Source organism: Epinephelus lanceolatus, chromosome 13 (assembly GCF_041903045.1).
Source record: "Epinephelus lanceolatus isolate andai-2023 chromosome 13, ASM4190304v1, whole genome shotgun sequence".
Classification (NCBI taxonomy): Eukaryota; Metazoa; Chordata; class Actinopteri; order Perciformes; family Serranidae; genus Epinephelus; species Epinephelus lanceolatus.
This window is the reverse complement of record NC_135746.1, coordinates 34,325,840-34,347,474: the sequence shown is the minus strand read 5'-3', so window position 1 is coordinate 34,347,474 and position 21,635 is coordinate 34,325,840. Positions and strand designations below refer to the sequence as shown.

At 41.4% G+C, this 21,635-nt stretch overlaps 1 protein-coding gene across 8 annotated transcripts in view; it reads right to left on the bottom strand.

Moving 5' to 3' along the window:
• Positions 1 to 21,635, bottom strand: part of enah (ENAH actin regulator) — a 182,047-nt gene that overhangs the window by 24,017 nt on the left and 136,395 nt on the right. For all 8 annotated transcript variants that reach the window (XM_078174069.1, XM_078174068.1, XM_033648455.2 and 5 more), the window contains one exon: positions 4,266 to 4,618. In XM_078174069.1, coding sequence (XP_078030195.1) covers positions 4,266 to 4,618 — 353 coding nt within the window. The remainder of the gene's footprint in view (positions 1 to 4,265; positions 4,619 to 21,635) is intronic.

Here is a 21,635-nt window from a genome sequence, read left to right as displayed (position 1 = left end):
ATGTGACTCAGAGGCCCCAGCTTTGCTCTGCCATTCCACAACAATCATCACACGATCAGAACACACTGATTTCACGCAGCGCTGGCCACGTGCATACAGGAATATTAAGCGCACATGCACACACGAGAGGACAACAAAGCCATACCGCAGCCAAGCTCCTCTGCAGCAAACCAACTTCAGTGACAACTTCAACATAAAAAAGCAGTAACAGCAAAAGAAGCAGTAGATCCACCAGACCACCTTAAAAAAATCAGTTTTCAAAAATCTAACCAAGCCAATTAATTGCTGCGAAACACTTAAACAATGGTGATATTTGAAATACACACTCCTGTGCAGGTGTGTGTGTGTAACACAAGAGATGCAAGACATTATTTATCATGATGATGGGCCCAAACCACACACACACAGTCACTGAGTAAGGCAGATGACGCCTTCACATTTCGAATTTCACTGTTTTTGTCACTGAGTGAGAAACGTGTCCAGCATGTCACTTTTTTCCTCTCAGTAACAGTGAACATATTCAGTATGTGTAGCCATACTCCACTGTGTTTCTAATTAAACAATGCTAAGTAGTTATTTCAGCCAACCGAAGCACCAAATAAGAACGATTCAACAGGACCATTAGGAAAAAGTGAACAACTATACAAGAAATTGCAAAAACTACATAATAAAGAGCCCAGAATAATGAAAGTGAGAGTGGTCGTAACAATTCAGCTACTCTATGGTAGTGATTACATGACAATCATTCAAGGACAATTTGTCTGTTAACAGTTCAGTCAGTGTTTCCCACAGAATTAGATCCTATTTGTGTGGGGTGAGGGGTTGGGGGAACAGGTAGCCTCTGTAGCAATTCAAACTCGGCATTCTACCAGCATAAACCCCAGCACTGGATCAGCAAACTTTCTTTTGCTGCTGTAATGGGCGTAGCCACTGTGACATCACTCACTGGTTTGTGGAATCCCATCTTGACATCTCGAGTTTGGCATTTTGGCCATCGCCATCTTGGACTATTTGACCCAGAAGTGACCATATTTAGATGAGAAGCTGGCGCTGTGGAGGAGCGAGGGGTGGATCTGACTGAGAAGCCAAGGACAGTATCGCCAGACAGCCTGTCACTGTAAGTGGTCCGCCCTTAAATGTGCGTAACTTAAACCCTTAATAAAATGAAATCGGGTAAGTTACAAAAAATGAACCCCCCCATTAAGCTGTCATGAAAAGGGAAAATAGCTATAAAGAGCAAAATTATTTTTTGTACCAGCCTATAAACACGTTTATTTCTGCTGTAAAGTTGGGCATTACAATATTGCGGCCCATGGGTATTGACTGGCTTTGCAGGCGAGCCTCAAGTGGCCAATAAAGGAACTGCAGTTTTTGGCACTTCCACGTTTGCTTCATTTTTCAGCCCCGGAGGGGGGCCACTTGGTTAGATGGTTAGGTTTGCACTGGCTGAATTCGAGTTGCTCCAGGGGCTAACTGAAGGTCTGTCTCTCCTCCTTGCAAAATTGTCTCCTGGTGGTGGGGAGTGAGACAGAGTGACCATGGGATTTGCTAAGGTTAGCTAGCTAATTCTTGTCTCATTTATGGTCTGATAAGCAGAGAGAGACAACTTAGCAAGAAGGGGCTGAGTGAATCAATACAATGTACACAGCTCTAACATGAAATAGGCTTTTACCTATTATAAATATATATATATGTATAAAAAGAAAACCAATAAGTATCGATCAATGTTGATGTTGCGGGGAACGCCACAAAAAAAATAAATTTATGGGAAACACTGCACTGATGCACTGGACTCCTTGACTCTTACAAAGATATACACAGTTATCCTGTAAGAAAGAAACAGCGCTATTAAGCGTTAAATGTTAAATCACAAGCTCACATCAAACCCAACACACACACGCACGTTCAAACAGTACGTGTGTGTATGTGTGATCCAGTGATCCAGTTTGTTCTGTGTGTGTTATTGTGTATGACAAGTGAAATAACTCCTCCCTCTTATCCTGGGGCATATTCACACACACACACACACACACACGCACGGACACACACACACACACACACACGCACGGACACACACACACACACACGCACGGACACACACACACACACACACACACACACACATATCCCTGGGGGTCTCACCAGCATTCTCCCTGATGATGTATTTTTAGCCTCTGAGTAACACTGCTGAACTGTGTCTGCCTGCTTGTGTGTGTGTGTGTGTGTGTGTGTGTGTGTGTTTATGCATGCGTATGTTAATAGGCCGAGCATGGCACTGAAGCGTGCCACACAACGCTGCCTTCCCTACTGACCCAGTGCTTTAAAGCAGCAAAGTTCCCTTCCTATCACAAGACCAAACCCTGTTCCATTAAAGCTCCACTTTATAATCACTGTGTTCCACCTGTGGCTCCATCTTGTCCCTGCTGCTGGATTTAAGTCTAACTACACTGGACTGAAAATATTTTTAAGCTTTTTAATCTCTAAGCTTCAGCTATACTAAGTCCACTGGGAGATAATTATCAAAGTTAATAAACTGGGTATTTCCAGGAAGGATTTGCAGAGATCATAATTTCCAATGCCAAGGTGTAAAAAATATAAACCCACGATTACATCTTCATTTTGGATGTGTGTTTGAAGTGTCCGAAGTTATGTGTGTGACTGGTGTAAGGACTGGAGGCAATGTTTCAAAAATAATTCACTCACCCCTGAACGCATGTGCAAAGACTATTCACCCCCCAATGCCCCAGTGCTTTAGCAATCTGTTCATAGCGCCTGTCCAGCCTATGGGCAGATGAGCAGAGTGTGGGCCATACTGTAGCACTAATAGAGGAAGCTAACAAAGCTAGCACTGACTGGTAAATGTAAAACAGATGGAGAGCTGCTCTCCACTCAGAAGGTATTCACTTCCCAAGACCGACGTCTAGAGGATTTTAGGACTGTCTCTTTATTGGAGGCATGTTCATCTACAGCTTTAAAGTTTCACTAGTCCATGTGAAATGAAACCAGCTTCATTAGCTACGCTAGGAAATGGACAAGGATTAAATTAAAACAAAGGACTGCTAAGAAATTGGCATCACAACATTTATATCATGTTTAAGTTTACCTTGCTATATCCCAAATCCACAATACACACATAATAAATCTAAATAGGTTTTAAGTATGTTCACAGTCCAAAGTGGAGGAGACAGTATCAAAAATACAAAAATTATAACCCAATCATCAGGAAAAAAAATGTTTCCACTGGATGTTTCTGCAAACCACAGATACATTACACTTGTAGGTTTTTTTTGTAGTGGGTACATTAAAACTTCAGGTTTCTCAATGACACTGAGGTGAAGTTTAGGTGTGATCAGGTTTAGGCACAACAGCCACCTAGTGTAGGAAAAGGTCATGTTTTGGCTTGAAACAGCCACATTTGGTGGCACAAAAGCCGCTGGAAAAGCTGGGATGGGACAGTGAGAAACACCCGGGTCCAGTGGCTCAAACGCTGCTGGGAAATGCAGCGATGTGACGGTGAAAATCACCCAGGTTGAGTGCCACAACTGTGCTAGGGATACATGCTATTCTCCCACAATGCAATGCACAAAGGGAATAGGAGAGCTGCTTAATTTGAAAGCCATCTGTGGATGATGGTAAAACATCTTTGTGTCAGCACAGCAGAAAACATAATCAATCTATTACATCATGGGAAAAACATTTTGATGTCTATTTGAGAAATTTAATTGGTCATGTCATTCAAGTTACTGTTTGATTGACATGCACTGCTGTGTGTATATTATCATTTCCTGTCAGTATAAGATTTATTTAATGTAAAGTGGATAAACAGTATACTAAGACTGATATATACTAATTCATGTGTTTTATGTATGATTAAGTGTGTCCTATATACAGGTAGGATGCAGTATGGAATTGGGACACGCTGAAATTCAACTCAGTCCAGGTTTGGCATCACAGTTTTTATACAAGTTTAATACAACAAACCACCTCCTTTCAAAAACTAACTCTAAAAGCTCCTCATGAAAATATTCTGCTGACAATCTGCCCTTGCCACGTTCTCTTCTTGTAGGACCCCACACCAAACACACATAAGAAAACTCTGACAGCCTGCACTGATCTGATGTTCAGCGTAAACATTCACATTGTAACATACTGTAAAACACTAAAACGATGCACATCTTCAGTCTGAGAGTCTCAATATTGGCCCTCAAAAACTCAGTGTGTTTGCATGTATGTGTAAAAGAAAGAAACCAAAGTGCATCACTCACCGGCGTTGGAGATGCGTCTCCCTCTCTCCCAGTCCTGCTGCTCTCTGTCCAACTGCTCCTGCTGCTCCCTCTCTGTCTTCTCCCTCTCCATCAGCTCACGCTCGCTGCGCTCCTGCTGCTCCTGGCGCTCCCTCTCCGCCTGTGCCTCCCTCTCCTGACGCTCCCGTTCCTGACGTTCGCGCTCCTGCCGCTCGCGCTCCAGCATCTCTCGCTCCAGGCGCTCCCGCTCCTGACGCTCCTTCTCTTGACGCTCCCTGTCTTGACGTTCCCTCTCTTGACGCTCCCGCTCCTGACGCTCTCGCTCCTGATGCTCCCGTTCCATCTCCTTCTGCCTCTGCAGCTCCTGAAGCTGCCTGGAGGAGGAGAGCAGAGGAAACAAGAGAGGAGAGGAAACAGGACAGGAGAAGAGAGGAGATAGGACAGCAGAGGAAACAGGAGAGGAAAGGAGGAGAGAGGAGAGGAGAGAGAAAAAGAAAGGAGAAGGGAGAGGAGAGGAAACAGGAAAGGAGAGGCGAGGAGAGGAGAGGAGAGGAAACAGAAGAGGGGAGGAGACAGGAGGGGAAAGGAGGAGAAAGGAGTGGAGAGGAGACAGAAAGGAAACAGGAGAGGAGAGGAGGAGAAGGGAGAGGTGAAAGGGAGAAGAGAGAGGAGAAGAGGGGAGAGAAAACAGGAGTGGAGAGGAGACAGGACAGGGAAGGAAACAGGAGAGAAGCGACAGGAGAAGAGAGGAGATGGGAGAGGGGAAGGAAACAGGAGGGAGGAGAAAAGGAGAGGAGACATTAATGCAAAATCATTATTTTACTTATGATCTTTTTAAAATACTTCAACCACCAATGCTTGAAAAAGATTAAGTGTAAGATAAAAGAGGGATTGATGTGGAGAAAATATTTGAATGAATACAAGCAGTAAATTAGTGTGGTGTGTGTCTTGACCACCCTCTGACCCACAGGCAATTACTGTTGTCATTATATAAGTTAAAGCTATTTTGGGCGCATCAAAAACACAGTGAGGACTGCCTGTGGTGAAAAGACTCCCTTGGCTGCACACTGCTGAGAAGAGCCAACAGTCTGTCTGACAGACGAGATAGGAGAAAAAAAAGCGGCTTAATAAATTGATCCCTCTTTTTCTTTTTGGATGCAAAATCATTACACGTGATGTTAATGATCCTGGAGTATGGTGTGTTCAGGAAGCCTTTCCCGGAGATATTAAACGCACACTGTGCCTGCAGAGCCAGGTTTAATCACTAGGTGTCAGCAGAAGGCAGCAGTAGAGGGACCTGTGCATGTGCAGCAGCGGTGGATGGAAACAAGAATGGACCATGTAAGCAGAGTGTGTGAGAGTGTGTGTGTGTGTGGGTATGCAAGCATGTGAAAATGGCAAAGTGTGTCAGAGAAAAGCAGCCATTTCCCATTTACTATATCTGACATTTGATGAAAGAACTATAGCGATCCCTGCGGGGAAACTGGTTGTTGTTTGTACACGAATATCAAATACGAACAAGACATAAAGAACAACTGCCACCAGAGGTTATATAGACTACACCATGGAGAGAGTGACTGAGTGAATACATGTTCTTCATTTAAAACATGAAATTAACATCAGAATAAAATACTCAAGACACCGAAAAAAACAGCATATATACAGGGTGTGTAAAAAACATACTGTACGATACTCACAGTAACAGGTACACAAGTGTCTTGTAGATGTATAAATGGAAAGCTACGTAATCCGCCCTTCATCACAACAACTGACAGGTAGTGTGAAGGATTTTTATGAACGAATAAATTGTACAGAGAGGGTGTGTGTTGGTATGAAATGGGGGGAATATGAGAGAGAGCTAAGATGTGAGGGGGAGAGCAGATGCAAACTGTGGGAGGTTGTCATCTGTCAGGTTCTCACACACACACTCACACACACACGGTTCCCAGCAAATCTGTCATTTCATTGGAAAGACTCAACCGTCTTGTCACATTCTATGATTTACTTGGTCATAAATCACATTGGCTGTAAATGAACGAGTGTTACATTCATAAATTACACAAGCAGGGAGGGAGATGGTGGGAAATGGAGCTAAATGCCAACATGCACTTTCTCTTTCTGACACACACACAAATACACACACGCACACCAGGTCGTCTGCCCTCACTCATCCTGTTCTGTTGACAGTTGACTCACAGCTTAAAGTCAATCATCAGCATAAATGTTGCTTAATGTAAACCCTTTTCTCCCATCTGCCCCGGTGACACACACAAACCTCACTCCACCAGTGACACAGACACATGTCTCAAGGCATGTTTGGACCAGCAGGTTCACACACACACACACACACACACACACACACACACACACACACACACACACACACTACTGATGTCATGTCGTCATTGTGTTCCCAAGTCATGCTTTGGGAATAGCTTCAATGCATCTGTGAGAAGCCTTCCTGCTTCCGCTGAGTCACCCAACAACAGACAGACATGGTCACTACATCACTGTCACCATGTCAAATACAGATGTGCACTTTGCACGAAATGTCATTTTCCTTTTTCAAACCAAGGACAGCAGGTGACTTAACTCACTAAATCCAGGAAAACACAACAGTTTTAACCCCACACATTTGGCGTGCTCATCTTTAAGAAGAAGAGTTGGCAGTAGTCTGTGAAAATCAAGCCATCAAGAGAGTTGGCACATATTGGGACAACCTGTTCTGTTCTGTCCCAGGTAGTCAAATCTGATATTAACATGCAAGGTACCCTTTAGCGTCTGTATGAAACATGCAGCGGTCTTTTTGGTTAAACATGTTGCAACATGTGGCTAACATTGTGAAACTGTCGTGCTTAGTTTTAGACAACAAAACTAAATGGTTAGGTTTAGAAAAAACATCATAGTTTGGATTAAAATAAGTATGTTTGTTTCAGGTTTAACGTGATGTTAATATGTGACGTGATGTAACTATGTGAATACATGTAGGCTATTTAATTTATGTAAGGTTAGGTTGAAATATCTCAAAGCAGACTTTTGGTTTCACACACAACACAAACAGCGGTGTCCTGGATAAAATTCCTAAAGTCCAAAACTAAAAAAATCATCATGGTTCTGGGATAAAATAAATGTCTGTTACAGGACTTGGCTACCTAACATATATACTGCTATGTTAAATAACTCAATGTTGACTTTTGGTTTCACCAAAAATATCACTTATAGTCTTGCTATATTTATCTTAGAATAAAAAAAATAATTTTATTCCCTCAATGTCAATTTTTCTCCATGGTATCGAAAATGGTACTGAATATCGATATTTTTCCAGGTATTTTATTAACGTTAGAAATTCAAGAGTCATGACAAAACTACTTAGTACCACAGATGTGGTGACCTGTTTCCATCTTCACCTCTAGTCTTCACAACTGCATTTTGTTTGCACATGCAAGAATGTGAAAACTGGTTTCATCAAAATCAATGTGTGAGGGCTACATGGGTTGCATGTTGGTGTTTATTGACTTGTGGTACTCATTACCTCTTTTCAAACTTATCCCAAATGACACACATCTCAATTGACCAACAGTACTGAAGGTTTAATAATCTTTCATTTGGTTTTGGAATAACTTTAACCTTCCTTCAGATAATATATATCATTGTTCAATCTCAAAGCAGTCATTTTTTTTAATCAAAAATATACTGAGATAAAAAGGGAGGATATGTTTTCTTAACTGACAGACTAATACTTTATTTTCTGTCTCCAGAAGGTACCAGGATGGCTGCAAGAGGTGAAACCACACTCTAGTCTGAGCTGTCATGATTATGGGAACGGTGTTTCATGGTTTGTTTCAGCATGTCAACAAATTTAAACATTACGCAGTGTTGATGTCCAATCAGTGTTGATAGTAATGTAGTCAATTGTAGCAATAATTTCCTCAGTGCCTGCTACATTGACCGAAAAGGCGGAGTTAAGCAGCTACAAAAACTGTTCTTCCTGCATGCCGCCCTGCGTTTGATGTGGCAGTGATGTAGTTGGAAGGATGAAGAGTGACAAGCTATTTCAGCTTGAATAGATGTCGTGCTCTGGATGCCACTCAAAAACAAAACTCCCTTGATCTCTTCACAATCTAGCTATGTGTTTAACAGTGAAAATGGCATCCCAAAATAGGATACTATGGATGACGATACATTCTATAGTGGGTTTATTTTTACAGTGATTTGGCTGACTTGGATATTCAGCCGTATTGACTCATGCCTAGATGCCTATTAGTTGAAGGCTGAGTGGAATTCAATTTTATTGTGAATGGTAAAACCAGAAGGAGTGAAGCTATAATGTGCTGCCACTGACAGCGTAGAAAATAAGAGCGTTGTTGCAGCCTTGGTTCACGGTGGTTCGGATTACGGAGCCTGTGTGGTTTTATTTTATCTTGTGCAACAGCAGGCTACACTATGTTTTGGCCCGGCGTCAGTAGCTTGTGTACAATGTATTCTGGTACATGTGCTGGCATGGCTCCGCAAGCAGGAGAACTAAGCTTCTCCATCTATAATACACACTGAGGAATTTATTGCTTTAACTGACTACATTTACCACTGATGGTTGGATGATTGGACGTTCACATAAAAGTTGGTGAATGTTTCATTTAATGAAGGAAATCTGAACAAAGACGACAAATCTGCATAAGTCAATCATTAAATATGGAATCTTGGAACCCATCAGCTTTCGGCCTGATGACAATACAGCCTCTGGGGGCAATGGCCAATATTTCAGGGGTTCTGGTGATCAGTCAGCAGAGATCCAGGCCAAAACTTCTTCTACTGCGCCAATCATTGTTTAAAGTTAAATTAGCAACTAGAAACAGGTCCAGACAATAATTTCAGCTAATCTCTATAAACAGATATCTGCTTATCAACACAGATAAGTAAATAAAAAACTGAATTGCTGTCAGACGATAGCCAGTGGGTTCTGGATACCATTTTGGCCAATGCATTCTGCCTCTTTTGCTCTCCACATGGATTGTACAAGCAAGTAAAGCCAACTCAAGCATGACTGGTCAATACTACTCAATCTGCAAATGTTTCTGAAACCAAAATCTTGTCCTGTTGCCTATAGATTCTGCTTTCACATGCTGATATTTGTTAAAGATTATTAAACTTATTACACCAAGTCTTTCTCTCTGTGCCCTGCTTTACACACCTTCACCCTGCAGGAGGAACATAATCAGTGAATTTACCTGATGCTGTGCCTGGCTGCATTATGACTGATGGAAGTGAATATAAGTAGCACCAAAGCTACAATTCTTCAAACCTGCTGTGACACAGCTGCAGAGACCTCAGGGACTCAGATTCGCCTATCAGCTCCACAGGATTATCCTTATGCAAGGCAAAGGTGTGAAGGATATTTCAGAGGATGTCTGCATCTCCCTTACTCCCATATCCCTTCCATACAAGAGCAGTCTGTCTTGTTTCATCTTCGCCACAGAGAGAGAGAACGGAAAGACAGAGAAACTTCAACATCACACACACCGTGGCACCATCCGGGCCCAATATACATGCATGGCTGCTCCCTCACACACACACACATTCACCAACTGTCCCAGTTCTCACGGTTTCTCAGTGGTCCATTGATGTAATTACAGAAACACAGGGGTAAGCTGGATTTACGGCCGATGGAAGTGTAGCAGGGTCGTGTCTCTGAGGAATCTACAGTCTCTTCTGGGGGCTTCCCTCATCTACACTAATATGTTATTTTCTCTCATGGCAAATGAGTCCCTGTGGGATCCTCTGCACTGTAAAAGCAGCTTCATGATTAAATACAGCTCATGATGTAATGGTGTGACAGTAGTAAAATCAGTCTAATCAGGCAGATCAGAGGGGGTTCCACATTTTATATTCATGTTGTTCTTTTCTATGCAAAGATGGCTAAACATGCCAACAGCCAGCAGCCAAATGCTGGCAGGATGTAGCTGGTGCAGCTGGTGCAATTTGTCTACCAGCAAAGTTGGCAGGTGAGCGCCATCTTTTCTGTTCAAAACCCATATGTGATTCGTTAAGCAGTGAGGAAAAATTACCCTGCTATAGTGTCTGCTGGATGAAAAGAGAGTTTGCTGTTCTGATTAGCACGTCAGCTGTTGTCTAAATGGGGTTAAATGGCTGGAGGAACACATATTAGCAACATGCCGTGTGGTTAAAGTATGGCAGTCAAGTAACGAAGGCAGCAGAGGGTAAAGTCTCTCACACCCAGGTGTCTTATATCCATCAATATATTAATTTCACTCCATAATACATCACAGACTTCTTTTTTTAGAGAGTTAACTTGAGAAAAACCAAGTATAAGTGGTTGGCTGGCAAGAAGACACACACACACACACACACACACACACACACACACACACACACAGGACTTGGACAGAGGGTCACGGGTGGGGGGCCTGGTGGTGATGCAATCTACAGGCAACATACATTTCTCATTTACTCAGAGCTAAGTACAGAGGAGCTTCAACTGTCAAGACTCTATATATCGACAGCTTTATGGTCTCAGCCAGTGCTTAAACACAATCATTAAATGGCCATGGTGCAGCAAAGTTCATTGTGTTCACACGTGGAAGGGCTGAGGCAAAGTGTCTTGACAATTGTGGTAATAAAATAATGAGTGTCTCTCCACATAAAATATCCACCTATTGCCAGTCTCTCTTACTCAGCACTGGCGAGAACATTTAAGGGGACATATTATGCTCATTTTCGGGTTCGTATTTGTATTTTGTATTTCTAACAGGACATGTTTACATGCTTTAATTTTCCTCGTACTGGTTGTGGTGGAACACCTGCATTCACCCTCTATCTGAAACACTCAGTTGTAGTGGCTGTCTCTTTAAACCCCCCTCCCAAAAAAGCCCAGTTTGCTCTGACTGGTCAGCGTTTCCGCATCTCCTGTAACTCAGCATCTTTACACTATCATTGCAGCCGGGGAATGACTATAACGGAGTTAGTGGCACTTTCTACCATAAAAAAAAAATTACCAATAAAAGCTTCTAAACCAAAACCCTTACAACTGGCCATGTTCCAGCAGGAATATGACCCGAAATTGGGGAGAGATTAACAACATCGGCGACAAAGATTACATGTTTCTGTGACGTTAGCAGGTAGCTACATGTAGCAATGTAGGCTATGTAATGTAAACACTTGCAGTGGTGTGTTTGGAGCAGATGACCATATAAAGAAGTCCGCCACGAGCTGAAGTCAGTTTGTCTCAAAAGTAGAAAAAACACTGAAAACAGATTATTCAGAACGGTTTTCGCTCACAGGGATTACTTTTATATATGCTTACCTCATTATTTGAAACTTCGGCCCTGTTTAATATGAACAACTGACATTGAAATATTATATATGTGACAGAAAATAAAGAATTAAGGATGAGTACTCAAGTCTGCATTTGTTTTAAGTCTTCAACTTGTTTATTTTGTGAAGTAATTCGTTAACAATCTTTTAAAATGCATGTATTAGTATTATTGTATGGAAAAAGGTCAAATATTTTTGTTTTTAAAGAATCAATATTGCTCAGAAAAACCCTCCACTGATCATATGCTATATCTACTTGTCTGTCTATGTCTCTGGTAAGGTAAGATAAGGTTCCTGGGACAGGGAACAGCTGATTAGATTTTGTTGATCTGGATCTACCCTTCCTGCCATTTCATTTCTAAAACAACAGATGCAGAGGACTAATTTGGAATCTTAATGGTCCATTTTGTGGGGCCATAAAAAATGAGGTGATGAGTCTCCTGTCTTTGGGTATTATATAAATTTGGACATATGTTCAGCATTGGTGGAGGGCTGCATGCTGCTGTTAAAGTGGGCTCCAAAGACTTATAGGGACTCTAAAGTTATCCACAGAATGATTAGGAAAACAGGTGGATTTCACTATTATCTACCAAAGACAGTGACAGTTTCAATCCAGTCAGTTTTAATATTCACAAGCTAAGTTTTTCTGGACTAGTTTATAGTTTACAGACGTTAGTGTGTCTGGAGAATAAACTGCTGTGTCAGGAAAATGCAGAACTTTGAGCTACTGTGGAGGAAAACTTGTTCTTATACCCAGAGCATCAAATACGGCAGCTTGGTCAGTGGCCCTTTGCGTCTGATTCTGACAGACAAGGCACCCTTTAGCGTCTGTATGAGACACACCGGAAGTGCAACTAAGTCCAGTGTAAACCTATCTGCGGCAATATTAGATGCTCAGAGCAACTAACCTAGTATACAGAATGAGAAGGTCTACGTAAGGTGGCGGTAAGGGTGGTGGATGGGTAAAACACACACAGGACTTTCACTCATGACACTGCTGTTAGTTTTTTCCAAACACACTTATTTCAATCCATACATAATGTTTTTTTCTAAATCTAACCAAGTAGTATTGTTGCCTAAACCTAAAGTAGTTTCCTGAACATGAATGTTTATTTTGAAAAGACGCTGTTGCATGTAATGCCTGGAAACTGACACATAACAAGCAGAAACCTCTATGTCCAAAATTGCTAGCCATATTTTGAAGCATAAGGCTACTGACCAAGCTGCTGTATTTGATGAGGTGGGAGTGAGGACATGTTGTGAAGGACTTTATGTCTACCAAATCTGGTTGCTTTGGTGTTCAGGGTTAGGGTTAGGGTTAGGGTTAGGGTTAGGAGTTTCCTGTTCAGCATCCCGTACTGGGACATTTCTACAGGACACATCTGTTACCTTTCAGTCTCCGTATCATCTAAGCTACCATGTCCTCTGTTTCCAGAGAGACTTCTGCTGTAGAAGCAAATTCCAACAAAGAAAAGTCAACTATCAGAGTCAGTGTAATGTGTCTTGTGCGTTGCCTCATTTTTTCTCATTCCACCCGTTGGAGAGAGGGTGTAGCTACTTGCTGAATCTGTCCTAATTAGAGCAGAGAGGCAAACTCAGCTGTACTGATGTCTAGTTGCACTGCTGTTTCCTTTGTTGTGGTTAAATGCTTGTGGTGACGTTGATGAATGTCTTCTAGCTCCGAGGCTTTTTAAACTCTTGACTGTTGGCCAAATTTGTGCTGAAAGGACGATAGAGTTGTGAATTAGTTGCTTTAGGATTCCTGCTAGAATAAACAATGTTCAGGGCTGGTTGCTGCGCGCGCGCGCACACACACACACACACACACACACACACACACACACACACACACACACACACAAACAATCACACCTCACCATGTCATTTATGGAGTAACACACGCACACAGCATTCCCCTAAGCAGGAGATCATGACATTCCTAAACAATGTGAACACACACTTAAAATAACCTGTCCGGAGAGAAGTGTTGGAGGTGTTTGAGTGGGTGTTGATACAGTTTGTAAATGTCTGTGTTTGGCCCAGGATCCTAACTGGCACAGACTCTTATCCACCCCCTTAGACACCACAAATTACATTTACATCTTCACATCTGTCTATATATATTCTGTTATCTCACATCTTTTGGATTATTATCCCTGTATATTGCACATAGTCACTCTACTGTGGAATTTTGCACATCCCCTGATCAATACTTTTGCACATCCTGCACAAAACTGTACAGCTGTCTCATTTTAAAACAGTTATATTTCATAGTATACACCGAGCAAGTTCTTGTATGAGAAAACCGACTTGGAGGTAAACCTGTTTCTGATGATAGTGTGTGTGGATACATTTGGTGCATGTCTGTGTTTGTGTGTGTGGAGGTGAACATGGAGACAACTCAGTGAGCCTGTTATTCCTCAGTGGGATGGACAGGACAGTGAAACTAAAGCTGATTAACCTTTATTTACAGCAGATATGCTGACTTGTCAGTCACAGGTGTAATTGCTGCATTGCGTTGCAACAATTCTTGGAAAGGAGTCATTACTAATGGCATTACATCCTCCTGTCTATTTCCTGCTACAGTATGTCAAACTGTATCAGGTCTGTTACTCTGACTTATTGAAAGAGTGCTCTGATCAAGACTCAGAATATAAAGATTTATATTGGAAAGCAAAACAAAAGAACAAAGAAAAGTACGACATGGACTGAGTTTTGACGGAAAAGAAAAGACAAAAGGGGATACTAAGTCTGTCAAAAGTGTTTTTGCAAAACATTTTGATGTCACAGTAAAGCTGACCTTTGACCTTTTGGATATACAATATATTTACAATATATCCTATTAGACATTTGTGTGAAGTTTTGTCATAATTAGCGTAAGAATTCTTGAGTTATGGCCAAAAACATGTTCTGCGAGGTCATAACGACCTTAACCGACAACCAAATTCTAATCAGTTCATTCTTGAGTCCAAGTGAACATTTGTGCCAAATTTGAAGAAATTCCCTTGAGGCATACTTGAGGTATCGCCTTCACAAGAATGGGACAGACAGATGGACGGACGATCAGAGTCAAGGCAAAGTGATTCTTGAAGGGGAATGACATCAAAAGTTAAAGAGCCACTGAAAAGGGCCGGTGTACCAGGGGCATCCATGAAAGCCTGTTAAGTGATACTCACAGTTTGGCCAAAGTACAGTGAAATACTTCTGACTGGAGGGTAACAGCACAACACAAGAACACAGAGGTTGAGATTTTCTCTGGACATTTGATACTTTTTTGCACCATTGGAATCCACTGTAAATGACAAATTAGAGACTTCTTACAGTCACCTTTAGTGTCTACAGGGAGAAAGATTTGAGTCGAGTATCAGTTTCACAGTAAACAATGTAACCATGAACTAAGGGCAATGAGCACCGTTAATGTATCTTGTCTCTTCAAGGTGACCAATGTAGTGACTCCCACATGAAATTCCTCCCTCCGTCTGCATTGTCTACATATTTCCTACCTCTGATGGGTGAACCTAAGACAGGTTTCTCTTCCCTCCACGTCCCTCTCTGCCTTGCAGGGAAACGTTACAGGATTCAAAGCTGTGAAAAGCCTCCTGCACGGTTAAACTGGCGTCTCACTCGCCTCCTGACAAGAGTTGCCAGGGAAACCGTTGCTAAGGGAGCGTGGGCGGTGGCACAGTCTGATTCCCCACACGTACATAGACATAAGTACACATGCACACGTATATTCCTTTCCTCTTTACATCAACTTACTATGACTGAGGTGGAGACACTCGGAGGCAAAGTCAAAGAGGATTTGGGGCAATACTGGAAACATCAAATAGCTTATTGTCAAAACTAAGAGCCAAGACACATGAAGGAGGACAGCTGAATAGACAGAATGCAAATAACGTTACAATAGGATCGGCAGTTGAAGGGTATGAAAATCAAAGACTTGCAAAGACCCTCAATACCATTTCATTGTTTCAGTGAGTGTATTCATTAGCTACAGAAATTATTACAAAAACTGCAGACTCAGCAGTAGAGATAAACCTAAGGGATTTATCCAACCAACCAGGATCTGAAATTAGCACCCGCCACTCGCTAAATGCTAGTAAATTGTTGGCGGTGGCAGGTAATATCATCAGGCCATCCACCACTTTGGCAGACAAGGAAAACACACAACTGAAAGACATGTTTATTTAAGTTAGTGTACGATGGGACAGAGCTACACATGTAAAAGTCGCTCACACCTGCCACATAAAACAATGCTATGGGCTGTAAAATAATTTCTTTAGAGTAACGTTGAAGTTCTAGGAATTCTAACCAATAACCATCAATAAATAGACATGCACACACAGGCTAATGCCCACTGTCGACTGTGCTGACTTAACTTACTACCTCACATAACAATATCACCTGATGGAATAACTCAAGTGTATGACAGACATGAGCTCAGAGCAGACAGGTGTTGGTGATCGGAGCAGAGGAGAAAATGAAACGACAGAAGGTGAGAATGTAGTCAGGTCAGTTGGAAATATACATCCTCAGGGACAGTGTTGTTGGACAGGTGTCTATATTACAGTCACAGCCTGGAGACACTTCCATGCTGCTCTGAGAGCTGCCATCATCAAACCACCGCTGATTCGTCAACCAGCTGTGACACTGTAACAGAGCTCCTGATGACGCACACCGTGTTCTCTTTGCTCCCGTCAGTCTAACTACAATTAGTGACCACTTTGCTTTTATAACACGCCCATCATACATGCTTCATGTTGTCTGGTTGAAGAACAGATATTTACTAGTGATTTTTGTTTGTAATTTTGTATTACTGACACCCACAGCATCAAGAAGTTTGTAATCACACATGCTCATGCAGAATGTTGCTTCTGAAAGTAGCAGTCATTTCCAATTAAAAACAAGTCAACGGTCTGAAATCACTTCCTGTTCACTCATTCACTACTCTGTCATTTTCACATCTATAAAAAGCTGCACAGACGAATTCAGACACTGAAATAATTTGGCAGGTTAATTTAGTAAAATACAAATAGTATAAAAAGTACAATGGAGTAAACGGGGTGGCTTTTTGCAGCCATGCTAACAGCTCTGTGAGGCTGCACCTAAGTACAGCAGTGCTTTGAACTAAATGCTAACAAGATAACAATGATGTTAAAATAGTGATCTTTAGCAGATATGTTTACCATCTAGTTTAGCATAATAGCATGCTAACATCTGCTTATTAGCACAACAAAGTACAGCCCAGGCTGATGGGAGTGTCATTACATTTGCAGATATTTAGTCATCAACCAGTAAGAGCAAGTTAACATTATGGTAGTCAGAACTTCATCAGGTAAGGACTGTAACGAAGTTCATGAAGTGAGTACAAGTGACCAACAGTGAGCAGGATTCTTTGGTTTCTTTTCTAAAATGAGACAAAAAATATCCATTAGTGTCATCTATAAAACTTCTCACAATAATATTTTTAGCTGTAGCTCATTGTTAAGGTTACCACATTTATACTTCTATCATGCTGTATGTGCTGGTGCTTCTGCCAGACAACATATGTGACGCAAAAACACATCTCATACAGGTAGAATAACTATTATTAAATTATGAAAAAAAAAAATAATTTAAAAAAAAAAACAAAAAAAACAGCAAGTCACATTACAATAGCTTGTGAAAAAAATCACTGAATACAAAACAGACTGTGCAAGTAGCTTCACTTCAGAAGTGGTCTCCATAAGTTTAACTGAAAATCAAATAAAGTAGTTACAGAAAAGTCGATGTTCTTCATACAATGAATTACCTGTACTGACAAACTGGTGCATTTTAAGTAACTTCCATACACAAATACTCACACTAAATTATTGTAGAGTTCTCAAGGTCTTTCAAAAAAACAAAGAGGAATTTGGAATGCATGATATAAGATTTTTTGCCAATATCCGATATACCAATATATAACAACTTATTTGACTGAGAACCGATACCGATATCAATACATCCACTTTTCCCCCACCTGATTTTGGTGGCCATCAGGTCTCATCTGTAGTGGAATTGATATCATATTATACATGCATACTCTTATCTTGATGGCCCACCAGCAGATGGAGACATATGATACAATGCTTTTCAATGTATATTCATTCATTGTGTAAATTAAGTAAAACCATGTTGGCCGATTCGAATAGTTCATTTTAAAGCCAATGTCGGACGATACTGATGACATGCCAATATTATCATGTATCCTTAAAAAAAAGGTAATATGACTATTAAACCATAAATTGAAAGATAACATTAGAAAAATTACCAAAATGCATTTCTGCTGTTACACAGGTAAGACTGCCCACTTAGCACAAACTAACACAGCTGCTAACATTTGACGCCAAGCTGTTTAAAAGTATCAAAACCACTGCATGAACTTTATTTTATAAACATTACTTTATACATTGAAAAAATACTGACCTTCAAAATCAAGTGCTCATGTCCATCCTGAACTTCTACTTATTTTTCTGCTATAGTCTGTCTGAAATCATGAGTCTCGATATGTTAATTTCATCCTTCCCACTGTCAGTTGATACTTAATTTGTCTGACATCACTTTTGTTTCATTTGTCATTAATCACATATGCTGTTATTCATCTGCTATAAGGCTCAATTCACTGCACAATTCACTAAATATTATTAAATCTTTCACACTCTAACAATGACATGATTATTATCATTAGTCTTCGGTTGTATACAGCTTTTTTTTTTTTCCTTGAGCAAAAATGATTTTTGCCACTTTGCCACAAGTGACAACTGTGCTAAATCTCCAGGGACACTGAAGGCTGGCGAAATCTGTTGGCCAGCCGGACCGAACGGATCGACTGATTGGCTCACAGAACCAGGAAGTGCTGTAAGAATGGATAAGAGCCCAGATGGACCATATGGACCTACTCAAGTGAGGATCCAGTCCAAGAGTGCAACACACACACACACACACACACACACACACCATGTGTCATGTGTCCCACTAACATCAGACCCCAACCCTGTTATCAAAGCCAAGCTAACATATTGGTTTTACAGATGATTCTGTGTGTGTGTGTGTGTGTGTGTGTCACTGTCATTTGGGACTATATTCAGATGTCAACACGTGTTCGTGTCGATGTGCAACCCAGAACAGCTGCTGGTGTTTTCATCCTCTCAGTGTTAAATACCAGCAGCTATGTGCTAACAGTTAACACAAATCTAACACACTCTATTTCCTTCCTATTCCTCCATCCTCACTTTCATTCAAGACCATGCAACACATTTTCTCTCTCTCCCAACACACACTCCCTTGCTCCCACGCACCACACAGCTATTTATACCGCAGCCTATTATTTCCAGCTCATGTCTTTTTAATCTGAGGGTAGCACCCTGCATTTCTGAACAGGTGGTTTATCCGCACTCTCTCCCTCCGCCGCCTGTGACTTCGCTCACGCACGCAGTGAATATTTACATCGATCCATCAATCATCGCTGAAGCATCATGTCCAGCTTGCTCCACCTCTTCTTCAATCTCTGTCTCCATGAAAGGGAGGATTAGAGAGGAGATGGAGGAGGAAATAGCTGAATGGAGGTGGGGGAACAGACATTGAGAAATAAAGATGTGCCTCATATTTTCCTGCCGCCATGTGACGCTGTGGAAAACCCCATTACAGAAGCATTTGAATTGTCCAGCCACTCCATGGATGAATGATCTCACTCTTCAAAAGAGTGAGCAAGAAGAGGCCACACTGAAGACTGCGGAACGTGTTTGACTGTGTGGTCACTGAGGAATGAGGTTAGCTCATCTTATTTAATGAGGCGGAGAGGAACATCACTGTCAGTCATCCACATCTCCAGTTCTTTGTTTCCTCTCCTCTTCTGTCTCCATATCAGGCCACAGGGCTCACCATGACACACATTCCTGAAGAAAAGCATGAGTGATGGAAGACGTAGCCAAACATCAGCTGTTGTGTTGAGTGAGCTCACACTTGTGGTCAAAGGGCAAATTAGGAAAATGCTTGCACAGGATATTATCCCTTTGTTAAGCTTTGTGTTTCTACAATGGGCTGACTGTGTCACCACAAATTTTAGATAGCGTTCCCACCAAGAAGTATGTCAGCATCTCCTCTTTCTGGGGTGGGATGGAGGTTGGCAGCTGTATCCTTTTATCAAAGGTAGAGACAAATGATCTGGAGCGATATCTGTCGAACAAGCTAACTCTGATTGAGCGTTTGAAGTGATGTGAAGGCAGGTACCAGTAGCTTTCTGCAATAAAGGGCCATCCCCGCCAACTGATAACTGTAACCATAACAATGCGAGCATCCACACTGATGAATCGGAACATTTGGTACACAGTGGCACCAAGCACTCTAGCTGTGACGCCCTGTAAATTTAGATGGACTGTGATTGGCTGTCAGCATTTCTATCATTCATCAAGTCACTCTGAAAGTGATCCCAACGATATTGTTTGGCATTGGCATTGTCGTTATAGCTATGGTGTGGACTCCGCCATTCACTTGAGTTAGAATCATTTTTAAAATCATGTTTTTTATCGTTTATAGTTTTTATAATTCAGAGTGTTCGCTCCAGCCTGAGGACAGTTAAAGTAGTTTAATACAGATAAAGAGAGCTTGTTGGTTTGATTCAGTTTAGTCAGGTGGTTAACAGAATAACTCACAGGTCAGCCAAAGCTACAAAGTCATTTATGTCACAAATTAAAATCCTGGAAATGCTTTGAAGAAGGTTTATGATTTAAACTTTGGACTGAAAAATAATTTCAAACAGATGGTGTGCAGATGCTTTTCTCAAGGCTGAAATACATGGGGCAGGGACATGTTATATAGGTGGAGCAGGATGTCTGGCTGCTAGACAGAATCTGTCTTTGTAGCGTGTGGTTGCTGCCAGCTTCACTGTGTGCACACTGCATTTTTCCAAGTGATAATGCAGTTTGGGTTTGGAAGCGTACTCTAAATTAACTGTTAATTAATTAACTGCATTGTTTTAACAACAGGATGCATTGATTTGATTGACTTACTTTAATGTGAAATGTCAAAACATCCACTAGGTTGCTCTGCTGCTTCCCATTACCTCTGGTAGCCTACAGTAAGGTATTTGTTTCAATGGTCTTTTAACAGACTATACTTGTATTTACACAATTTTATACAGTTTTTACCGTTCAGAGTACCACATGGCTCGCGGCTTTCATGCTTAGTGTAGCAGCGTTAGTTCATTATAATGAACATGCTCTGCTGCAGGATGTGCGTCAGACTTGTTGCACCGCATCCATTGCCTATGTATTTTGGCCATCAGGGCATCTTAAGGAATGAACTGCGTCTGCTGACAGCACCATGAATTTGTATCCACAAATCTGCCCCGTCACAAGGTCGGATTCACAAAAGATATTGCGCTAATGATATCCATGATTATCCATGTGGATAACAGACAGTAGGCAGAACAATGGCAGAGAGAAAAAGAAAAGTGAAATTTTCAGACTGGAGCTACAGACTGTGACAAACAAGGTGCAGAAACATTGCTCAAAACTTCAAGCAAGGAAGTTAAACGTAACAGAGAGAAACCGTATTTAGGCTCTTCAGTTACTATCAACTCAAAAAATAATTTGACTGCAACTGTGTGTAGCTATCAGCTCTGATCTTTGTAAAATGGACCATTTATGAGGCTCATTTGAACAAAAAGGAGCTAATTTTGCACCACATGTATACTTATCACCTAGTTTAAATATGTGCACCAAAACGCCATTCGCTTGGCAGAAAAGTTTGGGGTGCATGTCAACCTTAGTGGGTGCTTGGAGACTTACACAGTTTCTTTTTGTCTTATGTGTGCAGGTTTAGCAGCTGCAAAACTACTCAATCTTTCTGTGAACTCCAAGTTAGTCTGTAAAGTGACTGGATTACTGACAGCGGCGTTCTGATTAGATGTGAAACAGCTGCTCAAAAACAACCTGACTATGTTTGTTGGCAAAACAGACCTTCTCCATCTTCCAAAGCTTGCAGCGAGTTAGCTTTCCTTTTAAAGAAGCAGAAGAGTGCTGCCAATTCATTTCTACACTA